This window comes from Nannospalax galili, unplaced genomic scaffold (assembly GCF_000622305.1).
Source record: "Nannospalax galili isolate Female #2095 unplaced genomic scaffold, S.galili_v1.0 scaffold1251, whole genome shotgun sequence".
NCBI classification, from domain to species: Eukaryota; Metazoa; Chordata; class Mammalia; order Rodentia; family Spalacidae; genus Nannospalax; species Nannospalax galili.
The window spans coordinates 95,367-109,290 of record NW_008329321.1 but is presented as its reverse complement, the minus strand read 5'-3'; the positions used below and the strand labels follow the sequence as shown (position 1 = coordinate 109,290).

Here is a 13,924-nt window from a genome sequence, read left to right as displayed (position 1 = left end):
TGTTTAAATTGACCAATCCAAAATTAGGGCAGGAGAAACATCTGAAACCCTTGAAACGCTGATTGGGGGTGGGGTGCACTTGGATTTCCATTTCTGGGTTCCATCTCCACTGTGGAGAGCATCTTTCTGTATGAATGCATGTACGTATGATTCACTAAGTCTGTTTGCAAATCCCCCCCCACCTTTTATTCCTTTAATTGGTTGAGAAAAGAACCCAACAAACCCTCTAGATTGATAAGGATGCAACCCACAACAGTGATGAGACCCTGCTCAGTATGCAACTACTTCTAAGATCCTCTCTGGTTTGGAATGTTCCAGTATTATTCATTCTAAAATTCCCCCTCCTCCCATCTTTTTTTCTCTCTTTACTACTTAGCCCTAGTTGGTCTGAACTCAGTATTAGGCCAGGCAATGACCTCATAATTATTAGGGTTTCAAACCACAGCAGTCCTCCCTGTCCCCAACAGGGCTTCATGGACTTCACAAGCCCCTGAGAAAAGGGAACTGAGCTGATAAGCACCCTGGTCTTTGAAGTCAAGAGAAGCAGACTTTTCTCCACTGTTTGGCCAACACAGCAGGCTTCCTCTTTTATCTCTAAAGGGCATGTTTTAACAGTCCTGCTCTCCCTCTTCCCCCTGCCCAACTTAAAAAAAAAATCTTCTCACCTTCTGCATCTTCCCAGAAGCCTCCCCCTTTAAAAGACCTCAGTTCATGACCCAGGCAGACATTTTCCCTGCCTGGAAGGGAATCTGTCTCATGTGTTCCTTTGCTAATAAACTCTATTCTGATGGAGTTTTATCCATGTCCTGGTGCTTTCTCCTGATCAACTGGATTCGTCCATAATCTACTTTATCTATCACATGGTGCCAAAACCAGGTTCTTACTTCAAGGGACCCACCTGGACTTCTTCAATGCCACTAATTTGGCTTTCAGGTACACTCCCACTCTTCTTTTCTCTCTCCTCCTCTCCCCAGCTCTCTGCTTTGCTTTCACCTCTTTCTGGCTCTCCTCACTGGGGAATACATTCTGCCTTGCCTAAGTCTTCTTTGGATCTCCTTTCCCACTGATTTTCATCACTCCCAGGCAGCACTGGTCTCCGTGATGGAAGCTGCTTCATCTGTTCACTACCTCAGTTCCCCTGCCCCCCTCGGCATCTCACCCCCCTTTGCCATGGGCCTGGAAGCTCTGCTGTCTTCCATAATTTTCCCTATCTTTGTCCTCTTCCACTGCCTTTCTTCCTCACTTTACTCGGGATGATTTCTGATACTGTTCAATCCAACACATGCAAATGCTCTGGATCCTTCTCCTCTCTCTCTGTCTCCCTCCCATACTAAAGCTTTCTACTCCCTGCCAAGTACCTGCCAGTTTGCCATGTGTCTGACTTCCCATGCAGGCTCTAAACCCACATGACCCCAAGGCTTTTCCTTCCAGCTATTCACCCCCTCCAGGAAGCTGCCAAGATTACCAGCTCACCTGCCCTAGAGATTTTTTCTTTAACGTTCTAATAAAGTGATAAAAGTTTCCAGCTGGGCCCATTCTTAAATTCTCTTATAAATATGGCTAAGAACCCTTTAGGGGACCCTTTCTTCCTGTTTTGACCCAACTAACCTAAACCACCCGGGCAACTTTGCTGGACCATTTAAAGAATTTCAGGTGGCTTGCCCCATGGACAAATGGAAAACGTTTTAAAAGACTTTTTTTTGTCCTAACCTTTTTCTCAGGCAAAGGGGCAAACAGTGCTCAGGTGCCTACTTTCCTAATTAGACCTAACTATTTTAAATTTCACTATACATAAAAGGTCACAGGCACTTCTCAGGCGAGTCCTATGCTTTCAGACCAACAACCAGTGATTTATATGCCCTGTTCTTTCTGCTACCCTCATGAGTTTCCCTTCCAGCATAGCTTGTGTCTAGAAACTAAGAGATCCTGAGAACTTGGCTTCCCATTCACAGTTACAATGGCTGGTGAGAAACATGGATTCCTTTGATTTGCTTTTCTATTTGGGTCACATATATATATATCTGAGGGTACTATCTTCTTTTATATCAAGCCTAACCTACTGGTACCAGGGGTGCCTAGGATTCTCTTGCAATTTATTTTTGTTTTTGTTTCTTGATGATGTCATAATAGAATAAACAATACATTTCTAGTTCAGAGTAAGGAAATAATGCCAGATCTACACAATGGGAGGTTAAATTTTAACACTTTTTAGGGCCTGTTTCTAAAGGGTATTACTTTGAGTTTTATATTTACTGTTTTTTAAAGATGATTGTTTTAAGTTTTTACATTGTTTGACATATACAGATATTTTAAAAGGAATTATTTTTAGGTTTTTCAAATTGTTTGAATGACATCTTTATCTGGTAATTTTAAAGGAATTATTTGGATTTTAACATCTTTTATATGGTATTTGCTAATTTCTAAAGTCTTTTTGAGACAGGGTCTCCCTGTAGCCCCAGCTGTCCTGGAACTCACTATGTAGACCAGGCTGGCCTCGAGCACACAGAGATCTGCCTGCTTCTGCCTCCAAAGTGGTGGGATTAAAGGTATGTGCCATCACGCCTGGCTTAATATCTTTTATACGGTATTTTTATGGATTTCTAAAAATGACTATTTTAAATTCTTACTGTTTTATATAGCATATTTGTTAGTTTCTAAATGGAACTTAAAGTTTTTCTAGCCATTTTCATTCAAAGTGCAAAGGGAGCTGACACTTTGTGATGACTAGACCTGTGAAGCACATGAAAATTTGCTGTACTCCAGGGCCAAATCCTTACAAGAGATAAGCTACTACCAACAGTTACAATGAGAGATAAAAAGTAATAGTATTCTTGAGTGAGAGGGCCTGCCCCATCATTCCCTGAGTGCTTTCTAGTTATAATGTCAGGGTAATATTAATTATATTGGTAAACTGTCACGTGCTGTTTGAGCTCACTGAGATGCTGACTCTGAAGATGGGATTGGCCCGCCCACTTCAGACTCAAGCCCATTATCTCAAGATGTGTTCTGCAAGATTTTTCCAGGTTCAGGCTGGCCCCCTGACCCTGTGACAAGGAGGAGAACAACAAAACAGCCTAAGAGTAAAGGCACTATGCAGTTGGGAACTGCTAAAGTGTAAATTAATTTCAACAGAGGGTATTAATGACTTTAATGAAACTAGCTAATGGAATTATTTTCAGTGCTATTTAGATTTTATTTATTCTTAACCTAACCTGTTAATGTTTCCTTTTGTCTTTCCTGACTCCTACAAGGTTTTATTAACTTCCTTCAGTTATTTAGCTCTTAAAAAGGAAAAAGATGCTACCTCAAATCTATATGGAAATTTAACTTTTTCTTTAGACCACTAATTACCTATACAAAATGACATCTACATTTAGTTTACTTTCACGGTGTTTTAAGATGTCATTTTGTCACCTTCAAAGGTGTTTTAGTTTAAAAATGATAAACCAACCACATTCTCAACAACAACTACATAACTAAATATGTATATATAGTCAACATAAATTTATGTGTCTTGAAATTAAGTTACTTGGTATCATATTAATTTTTAAGTAAAATCTTATATGAACTAAAAATGTTAAATTAACACCAAATATTTTTCTCAGGCCAAAATATTCTCTCTTTAATCTACAACATGGTTGCTGGTACTAAAATATATAAATTAATTTTAAGTACCCCCCCGCCACCACCCTTCTGGGGATCTACTAAACCACTGCCCTTCTGGGGCTCATCTTCCCTCAGCCTCTACTAAACCTCGGGATCAACTTGTTCCACAAATTTCCCTCCCATCTGGCTCACTGCGTTTTTTTTCCACTTTTCTCCCATCCCATTCCTTGTACTTTGTTTCCATCTACAGGCTGGTCATGCCATGCTCTCATTGCAGGGTTTTCCACTCCTCTTGCTTACCTCAAAATCACATGTGTGTCAGAAAACCCCTTCCTTTCTCTGGCTATAGGACGCTATTTCCAGAGATAGGAACTCAAAAATAACTCAAACCCGTGCAAAAAAAAAAAGACGCTTTCTTTTGGTGCCTGGTTCTCCTCATTCTTGTTTTGCATGACTGATGCCAAACCCCTTTTCCTCCTACTCCCTCTGCATCTCTCTCTTCCTCATCCATTGCACTTTCCTGCCCGGACTCGTGATCCTGCCTCCACTCCCTATGGAGAGAGGATTGTCTTTGTCTCCTGTCTGCTTGGTTCTGTCTCTATCTCCTACTCTGTTGCTTGGTTCTTTCTCTATCTCCTCTTCACTCTGTACTTAATCTGTCACTATGGGAACCACCCACTCAAAGTCTTGAGGTCTCACACCTCTTGCTTGTCTTCTTAAATCCTTAAAACAACTAGGACTTTCAGATACAATCAGGCCAAAATGCCTCAAGTTCCTGTGCACCACTGCCTGGCCTCAGTACGAGTTAGATAATGACTCTGTATGGCCAGACATCGGAACCTTAAACTTCAATATTCTGAGAGATTTAGAAAATTTCTGCCATCGTAAAGGCAAATGGTCCGAATTACCATACATCCAAGCTTTCTTTAATCTCTGTGCTAATCCCTCCCTCTGGGTTCCATGTTCTTCCCATCAGGTTCTTCTGGCTAAGACAGTTTCACAGGATCACAACCTGCCAGGGTCCTCCGCCCCTCTTCCTCTTCTCTACCCTTCCACCTCTTCTTTTGATCCTACCATAGCCAAAGAACAGGCTCCGATTAGGACCCATCCCTAACCTCCTCCTGCTCCCCAGCCTGAGGCACAGCCAAGTCCTCCCCATGCTCTCCCCTTGCTATACTCTCTCTTGACTTCCATTCCAGGGCCCAACTTGGCTCCCCTCCTTTCTCCAACTTGAACTCCCTCTCCATGCCACATCTTCCCCCTCTCTGGCGCTGCTCTAAGTTTGTCATTGGCTCTCCTTCCACTGACTCTCCTCTACTCGAAGAAATCAAAAACCTTAAACACCTCCTTGCCAAATATTCCCTAGTCTCCTCTATTCTGGCTTCTAGCTCAAATAACCCATTTATCCCTCCTGTATCTACTTCTACTTTGATTCCAGACCCTGCCTCTGATACCCCTGCCCCTGCGTCCCCTCATGGACAGGACACCCCTCCCATCTCCCCCACTCTGGCCTCTTCCTGGGACTCCCCTTCTCCCAACCCCTCTCCTATATCAAGCCATACTCACTCCCACACTGAGTCTCGACCCCCGGCCCATGGTATTTTTCCCCTCCTAGAGTTGGCACACATGGATGGGATGGTCAAGGTCCATGTCCCTTTCTCTCTTGGAGATCTATCTCACCTCAAAAGCAAAATAGGCTCTTTTTCTACTAATCCTATATGGGGGCGCAGGGATCTCAGGGGACCAGCTGCTAGCGTGGCGCCGGTCTCCTGCGCGCACCTGGGAAGCAGCGGGTCCTGCGGTGCGTCTGCTCTGCATTGCTGGCGGGTCCCTGCTTCTCCGTGTCTCTGTGGGTCTCTGCTACCGGGGCTGGCCCGGTCGAGTTCCACCCCAATTTCACCCGTGCACTCTCTCTCTCTAAGTTCGGGACCCATCAGCTGCTGGGTCACGAGGAGAGGTGCGGGAGGGCTGAAGCTGGATTTCCGTGAGTCGATGATGGAAGGATAGCACCCCCCGGGGAGGCTGGATCATAGGCAGTAAGACAGAACTCAGCTCAGTCAGTGGTACAGCCCCTTTATTCAGTGACTTAGCTCGGCTCCAAGTCTCGGTGATCCAGCTCCGATTATTGAGGAAAAACCAGGATACTTTATCCTATAGGGGTGGTAGTAAAAAACTTAGCTTATAGGTACTTTGTGGGATACCCTATTTACATGTAGAGGTGGGCTCCTGCCAGGCTGCCAGACTGTCTGAAAATCATACAGGAAAGGCTGGCAGTTCTTGAGCTGGAGGCCATGTTTCTGTGATGGCTGCTTCAAAAGATGAGTCAGGAAGATGCCGGGAAGGCACCCTGCTGATAAAAGGAATCTCTGCAATGAAGCCGAGCCCATGGGCTATCCGGACATGAAGAGACTGCTACTTTACACAAGAAGGGTCCCCAACAATCCTACACACTTCATACAAGATTTTAAATACATCACTTGCACCTATGATCTAACCTGCACTGTCCTGCCCCATGTGTTTCGAGATAGCCCTCACCACTTTGGACAAGCCCAGCCTGGGATTTAACTTCCCTAGACCTTAATCCCTCCACCATCTTACAATACATAGATAACCTACTTCTTTGCTCTCCATCTCTCTGTCTCCAAGGCCCACACAATCAAACTCCTTAATTTTCTGGGGTACAAGGGACATAGGATATCTTCAGCTAAGACTCACCTTTCTCTCTCTCAAATCAAGTACTTGGGGTTCCTTCTCACACCTACATCCCACTGTTTAACTATAGATAGGACAAATTACCTAAGGTCTTTAAAGCCCCCCCACAAACAAGGAGAAAATTCTATCTTTCCTAGACATTGTAGGGTACCTGAGCATCTGGGTTCCTAACTTCGCTCTCTCTACAAAGCTGCTGTACAAAGCTTCCAAAGGAAACTCCCCTGAGACTGTTGACCCCTTAAGGCCTGTTACAACAGCATTCCACACTATCCAGGAAGCACTCTTAAAGGCACTGGCTCTGGCTCTCCCCAACCTGGAATGTCCATTTCTTCTCTACACAAATGAAAATAAGGACCAAGCATTAGGGGTTTTGGGACAGATGAGTGGTCCCAATTTTGTCCCAGTAGGTTACCTCTAAACAGCTTAATACCACTATCCAGGACTGGCAACCTTGCTCCCATGCTCTGGCCACTACTGCTCTCCTGGCTCAAGAGGGACTTAAGCTCACTTTGGGTCAGCTCATCTCTGTCCTTTCCCCCCACCAGCTTAAGGATTTAACTAACCCACATGTCTCTTGCCAATCTAGCTCCCTCTAAATTACAACTCTTCCATGTCATGTTTCTTAAAACTTGAAAACCCCTCACCCACCCTTGATTCCTGCCCTCCTCTCAATCCAGCTTCCTACCTCCTTTCCAGTAAACCACTCACTCACTCATGCTTGGAAACTCTTAAGGGACTCTCCTACCAGGGTCCCCTAATTTCCCAGATGCCCTACCAAACCCAACCCTGACTTGGTTTATGGATAGAAGTTTAACTCTCACCCCAACGGGGTCCCACAGGCCATAGTATCTCTTTCAGATGTCATTGAGTCAGGACCCCTACCACTTGGAACCACGTCACAAAAAGCCAAACTTGTGACACTCACCAGGGCCCTAATTTTAGCCAGCATCCCTCCCCTCTACACAACTATTTACCTGCCTTCATCTTTCTAAGGAAACTACTCGGGGAACATGCTGACTGGATTATTCCCCAGGCTTCTAAAGGCCAAACTGACCACCCACTTCAACCTGGAGATCATACCGACCTGCAGGTTCACACCCAACAGAAAGGAGTGAAGGAAACCCTCTAGCTGTGTTGGTCCTCACCTGGTGATCCTGTCTACCCTGACTGCAGCCAAGCTCTCGGGACAACCTGGTTGGATCACCTCTCCAAATTAAAACTGACCAAGGAACACATCAAGTACCAGGCCACCAGTATTGGGTCTCTTAAATTAAAAATCTTGAACCCCACCTCAGCCATTCTCCACACCAGCCTGATATTTTCCAAAATAGAAAAAAATGAGAAAGCCTAAGCAAGTGATGAAGGCTTGTTTAGGTTTGTTATGTAACACACACACATATATATATATATACATATAATCTTAAATTTTCTAAGTTGTAGCTTAGTCAAGTAGTCTAAGGATGTCTAGTCAAGGTTTATTTAAGGATATTGTCCAAGCTCTATCTACATAGCACATGCTAATTAAAAGTACCAGACTGGTGTAACTGGTGTAACTTGTTGGATGTTTAGTAGCCAAACTTTAAGGCCTATATTAATCTGGTTGGAGGGACTTAAAGGGACAAATTTTTATTCCTTGCCCTCCAAGTTCAAACAAGTCCCAAGGGCTATGGAGCATCTCTTGAAATGTCCTGTAACTTTGGTGAGTCACCTGTCCTCTTGTTCAGGGAGGCCATGGAGACCCCAGAAGATGGACTCCAACCAGTGTCCAGTCAAGTGAAGCCAACCATGGTCGAGCAGGACCTTTGACTTATCTTCACATAGGTGGAACTGGTAAAAGAAAGGAGCCAGGGGCTTCTCCCAAGACCATGTGATCCCTGAGGAACAGATCCTCAAACGACCTTAAGGGTAAAAATAAATTGGTTTATTTGGGCCAACAGTATGGTCTTAAACACCCAAAAGGAAAGTATAACCAAAAATTAAAGTCATCAGTATATTTTAAGGGTTCAAGGGATTACACAACCCAGACATTGACATGTTATTTAGAGAATTATCTCTCATTGATGATTTGGTTCCTAATAAGACAATGATACTCAGATGTAAGACTTCAAATCTTGGTCTACAATAATGTAGTGCTCATCTACAGCTAAGGGAGGCAACCCACTATTGTCCTAGCCTAAAAAATTAAATGATAGCTAAATTTGTTTTCTCTCCCTATCTAGATGCCTTTGAGAGGTAACTGACACTCATTCTAGCCACTCCAACAGCTATCAAAATGCCTGAACACAAATCCTGAGTCCATCACTCTTGAGTTCAGCCCTGGCAGAAGGAAAAAAAATGAAAAATTAACTAGTACCTTGGTGCTAACCATTGTTCCTTGCCTCTTCAGATATTTTCAGGACCAAATCCGAAAACTAACACATACTAATTTTAATCAGTTGTTACTTTCCTTCCCTTCACATGTATACAAACACCTGTCAACCATCGAGGATCCTGTTCAGATGCACAGAGAGAGAAACCCTGCTGTCTAGTGGGCCCCTAATCCAGCCTCCCCCCATGTCGACCTTGTCCAGTAGGAAGTAGCAAGATGACAACAGCCTCCTCCCCCCAACCTATAACCCAAAAGGCTGGAATATTAGGGTTTCAAACCACAGCAGCCCTACCAGTCCCCATCAGGGCTTCATGGACTTCACAAGCCCCTGAGAAAAGGGAACAGAGCTGATAAGCATCCTGGTCTTTGAAGTCAAGAGAATCAGAATTTCCTCCACTGTTTGGCCAACACAGCAGGCTTCCCCTTTGATCTCTAAAGAGGGCAGGTTTTAACAATCTGGCTCTCCTGCTACCTCCCTCCCCCTTCCTTGCAGTTCATGATCCTGACATTTTCCTTGCTGGAAAGGGCATCTCTGTCCCAAGCGTTCCTTTGCTAATAAACTCTATTCCAATGTTGTTTTATCCATGTCCTGGTGCTTTCTCCTGATCAACTGGATTCATCCACGGGCTACTTTATCAATAATAATCCTCCTGCTTCTGTCTGCTCAGTGTTGGGATTATAGATGTGAGCCACCATGCCTGGCCTTTCATTTATTTCTTGGGGGAACCTTAATAATAATTTCAATTTGAAACAGATCTCCTTTGTAAACTACACATTTGCTCATCTGTTTATTTCCCCTCTAAACACTAAATTACTAACTATGCAACCAGACACGGTGGCACACATCTGTAATCCTAGTCTGGTGGTGGACTGAAGGGAGTTTGAGGTCTAGTCTGGGCTTCATTTTGAGGTCTAGTTTTACCTAGACTTCAGAGTGAGCATATATCTAAACAAACAAAAAAGTAAAAAAAGAAAACTCCCCATATAACAAAAACTGTGTTGCTGTTAGGTGAGTTTACCGGTTTGAAATCTTTTGCTTCCAAATTGGAGAAAACTTGAGGACGAAAAGCTGGAAAGAAAAAGCAGTCATGTTTTAATCTAAGGGGCCACTCTATGATACTGATACACTGAAGGAACCCAGTATTTTAAATTTTTGTCAAATTGAGCTTTAAAGTCAAGGAGTACAATCTCACACTGAGCGTGACTTTCCCTTGGCACGTCGTAAAAAAGCGTCACTACAGAGACGCTCGAGGTTACAGCCATGGAAGAAAGCAAGTCCCAGGAAGTAGTATCCGGACGGACGGGAGGGGCGGAGAACTTCCGGTCGGAGGAAGGCGACAGCAGTTGCGCAAGCGCGACTCGCACTTCGGGCTTGCCTTCTCCCCCCTCCCCCTCCCTTCCCCAGCCCGAGGGGTCCTGAGGTGACAGCGCCTTAAAGTGCGACTGGAGGAGCCCGTGCGGAGAAGATGGACAAGGGGAGGCCAGGGCGACGGCGGTCTTCGGCGGGTGAGGAGGCCTCCGCGAGCCCGATCGCACCGAGCTACCTGCTCGGTGGGAGGGCTGGGACGGAGCGGCGGGGGCGCGCACAATGGAGGGCCCCGGGAGCGCGCGGGCCGCGGTTGGCTGGGGCTGTCAACTGAGAGGCGACCGCGGCCCCAACACACTGGGCTGGCTCCTTCCTCCCGCAGTCCCATCCCCTGCCGTCCCCGGTCCCGGGATCTTGGCCGTGGGCTGGCGGCTGATCTGCCACGCCTTCCTAACAGCCCTCCGGTGTGGTTCTGCTCCCCTCAGCTCGGAGCCTACTTCTCCCCCAGCTTCAAGGTCTAGCCCGGGCTGCCTTGGCCCTCTGCGGGTGGGGGAGGCTGCACTAAGGGAGAGGCGGGGCTTCCTGCGAGCCCCGCTGGTCCCTAGGGAATACGCCTTCTGTCTCTTCTCCAACAGGCTTGTTTAATAGCGTTTTTCTTTTCCAGCCTCCAGCATCTTCCAAAAGTGATTCGAAAGTCAAAGGATTTGAAGCCGGGCTTTTGTTGTGTTTTTTATTCCCAGTACTACTACTTCTTCTTCTTCTTCTTCTTCTTCTTTTTTTTTTTTTTGGTAATTGTTTGAAGGCTTAAGTGATTCTCTTGAGTTTTGTATAAAATGTGAGATAGAGCGCCTCCCAGTCAACAAGCTTTCAACCGTGCCATCCTCAAGTCCTTGTGTTCGGGCTTGTGGATTTAGAAGTGCACAGTCTAGTACGTGAAGTATCCCGGATGGATTAAGTTTTGTTTTCTTGATGAGACAGTCTCACTGTGTATCCCAGGCTGGCTTCAAATTTACAGTTCTGCTTACCCGCCTGTAGTGAATGCTGGGATTAGTGGCCAGCCTTCACCATTTAAAATTCCGTTTAAAAAAAAATTGAACTTTTGTGCATTTCCTACATCTTAATTATATTTTCATCCCCCTTCCCTATCTGTATCCCTCCTACCCCCTACCAGGTTTCATACATTCTTTCATATATAGTAAGGCTTGTTGAATCAAGTTTGTGTCATTGAGATGTCCCTTGGTGTGTGTGGTCATCCACTGGAAGGCTGGTCAGCCCATCACTACTTTAAAGAAGAGTACTGTTTAGTTTTGTAGAAATACTGTTCCAAATCTAGGAACTGTCCTGTGGCAATGCAGCTAATACTTTTATTGCTCTTAACTAGAAAGAGAGAGGTGAGCACAGTAATTTCTCTGTGGACTTTGCTTGAAGCAGTTGAAATTCTCTCTCATTTTTTATTTATTTATTTTGTACAAAATTAATGTTTATTCTACCTTTCTATCATATTCCTGGATCCTTCACCAATGTTACATGAGGAAAAAACAAAAGCAAAACAAAAACTGAAATCAGAATCACTAATGTTATCAAGTAGGGAAGCAAATAAAATCTAGCAGCCATCAGCAAGAGTACAGCACAGACAATGCTGTAAAAAGAAACAGAAAATTGCTGGAAAACTGGTTCCTCATCATACTCTCAAACCAGCAAAAATATGCTCCTGCATAAAGTAGAACAGAAGCAATATTTTTCCTGCTAAAGTATAGAAATGCAAATTCTCTTTTGAACATTGTGGAAAGGTAAATGTTTATAATGACAATTCTAAGCTATTACAGAGTGGGCCAGGAACACATTTGTGGGTTCTGGGGATGATGTACACTGTAATTCTTTGATTGGTGTAGTGGACACTCTAGCAAAAATTAAATTAAAAAAAGAACACAGAAGTACAAGACAAAGGCAAAAGAGACTTCTCTTACATCTTAGCAACATTTAGATGGATCTAATTTCAATGCAATCCACTCTGCTTTGATGAGGCTTTGGTTCAGCTCCCAAATCTCCATTGCTTGACATGGTCTCCTATGAGAATACCTAGAAGGTGTCTTCTTGACAAACCTATTTTTAGTGGTGGAGCCACTCTTAGTCCCTGTGTCTGCATGGGACTGGTAACCAATCACTAGCTTTGGAGGAAGTCCTAACCTCTCCTTGTATACCCTCCCTATGTGTGTAACAGCTTCTCTGTTTTCACATTCAGTAGTCCATATTGCTATCTTATTATCTTTAGCTCTAACATTAACAACAGCTCCACATACATCATCACTGTAATCATCAAAAGATTCTCCAATAAGGCACAGCAGTGTCTCTAGCCAAAGGCAATCCAGGTCACTGTCTCTGCTGTTTATTCAATGTAATTAGCCATGGTCCTCCTGGTTTGTTTTTCTCATCTTCCCACATAGGCTCAATACCAACCTTAAAAAGTGAGTGGTCACAACCAGGCATTAAATTACTAGACAACTGGATATGGTTGTATAGAGCCCAAAAGTCTTCAACAGTATAGAACTTAGACATCAATCGAAGGCTTGCTTGCCAAGTTTTGCTTTTATCACTTTTTAAAAAAACACAGTGCCCACCTGTTCTGTGGAGGATGTTTAATATTTATTAACATTAAGGTTGCTCTGGGTTAGCAACCTTCTGATTAGATTGTTTTCTCCTCTTCTGTAGGTGGGGGATTAGTAGTAGGAGTGGTTTCTGATTCCACAGTCGCCATCTTAGATCCTCTCTCTCTTTGTAACAGGGTCTCCCTGTAGGCCCAGCTAGCCTGGAACTCGCTACGTAGACCAGGGTGGCCTAGATCTTACAGAGATTGTGTACTTCTGCCTCCAGAGTACTGGGATTAAAGACATGGGCCATCACCCCCTATACTCTGAGATCTCTTCATATGTAATCAGTGTTACTATTTTTGTCTATTTTTTTTTGGCGGGGCGTTGTACTGTGCAGCCCAGGTTGGTCTGGAGCTCATCATCCTCCTCCCTCAGTCTCCCCAGTGCTGTGATTACAGGTGTTTGTCATTATGTCCAGCTTTGTGTGTCTGTGTGTCTGTATTTTGAAGAATACTAGTAATTCTTTTTCTTTAAGATTTATTTTTATTTTACGAGTGTTTTACCTGCATGTGTGTATGTGTACCATGTACATGCCTGGTGCCTGTGGAGGCCACAAGAGGATGTTGGATCCCCTGGAACTGAAGTTACATATGGTTGTGAACCACCATTTGAATGCTGGGAACTGAACCCAGGTCAACTGCAAGTGCAGCCTGTGCTCTTAACCACTGAGTCGTCTCTCCAGTCCCAATATTAGCAATTCTTTGCCATTGAAAGTATGTTTATGAAACATATAGAGGTATATTTCCATTGTATGCATATGCCGCCACTGATCAGCTTTTGTTTTAATACTTTTGCCCCCTATGTTCAAGTAAAATTGGCATACTAGAATAATATACAGGATCTGGTATCATTTGAGAGTTTCCTAATGCAGAACATTTAGGCATAATCATAACCTCCGTGTAGGATGCTCAGTTTCTTCTCAATAAATGAATTTTATCTTGCCTTATTATATTTTCTGTGTCTATGTGTTAGAGTGAGATATTATCCCTTTCCATCAGTAAAATCTCACCTAGTTATATTCATTTATCACAGTTAATTTGATAATTGTGAAAAGAGAACTTTGATAATAAAAAGTTGCAAATTTTCTTATACCTCGCACTCTAGAGGCAGAAGCAGGCAGATCCCTGTATGATCTATGCCAGCCTGGTCTACATAGCAAGTGCTGGGCCAGCTGGGGCTATGGGGAGACCCTGTCTCAAAAAGACTAAAAAAAAAAAAAAAAAAAAAAAAAAAAAAAAGAGTTGGAAATTTTAAAAAAAATTGGTATTTTCTTTTTTTTTTTCG

The 13,924-nt window shown here is 43.8% G+C and overlaps 1 protein-coding gene and 1 pseudogene across 3 annotated transcripts in view; one reads left to right on the top strand and one right to left on the bottom strand.

Moving 5' to 3' along the window:
• The first annotated feature begins 10,019 nt into the window (after positions 1 to 10,019).
• The window catches only part of LOC103736355 (sentrin-specific protease 7-like), a 46,762-nt gene continuing 42,857 nt past the window's right edge, over positions 10,020 to 13,924 (top strand). For all 3 annotated transcript variants that reach the window (XM_017798867.2, XM_017798866.2, XM_029564831.1), the window contains exon 1: positions 10,020 to 10,192. In XM_017798867.2, the coding sequence (XP_017654356.1) occupies positions 10,153 to 10,192 (40 nt within the window). In that variant the 5' untranslated portion in view covers positions 10,020 to 10,152. The remainder of the gene's footprint in view (positions 10,193 to 13,924) is intronic.
• On the bottom strand, positions 10,766 to 12,966 carry LOC103736225 (annotated as a pseudogene).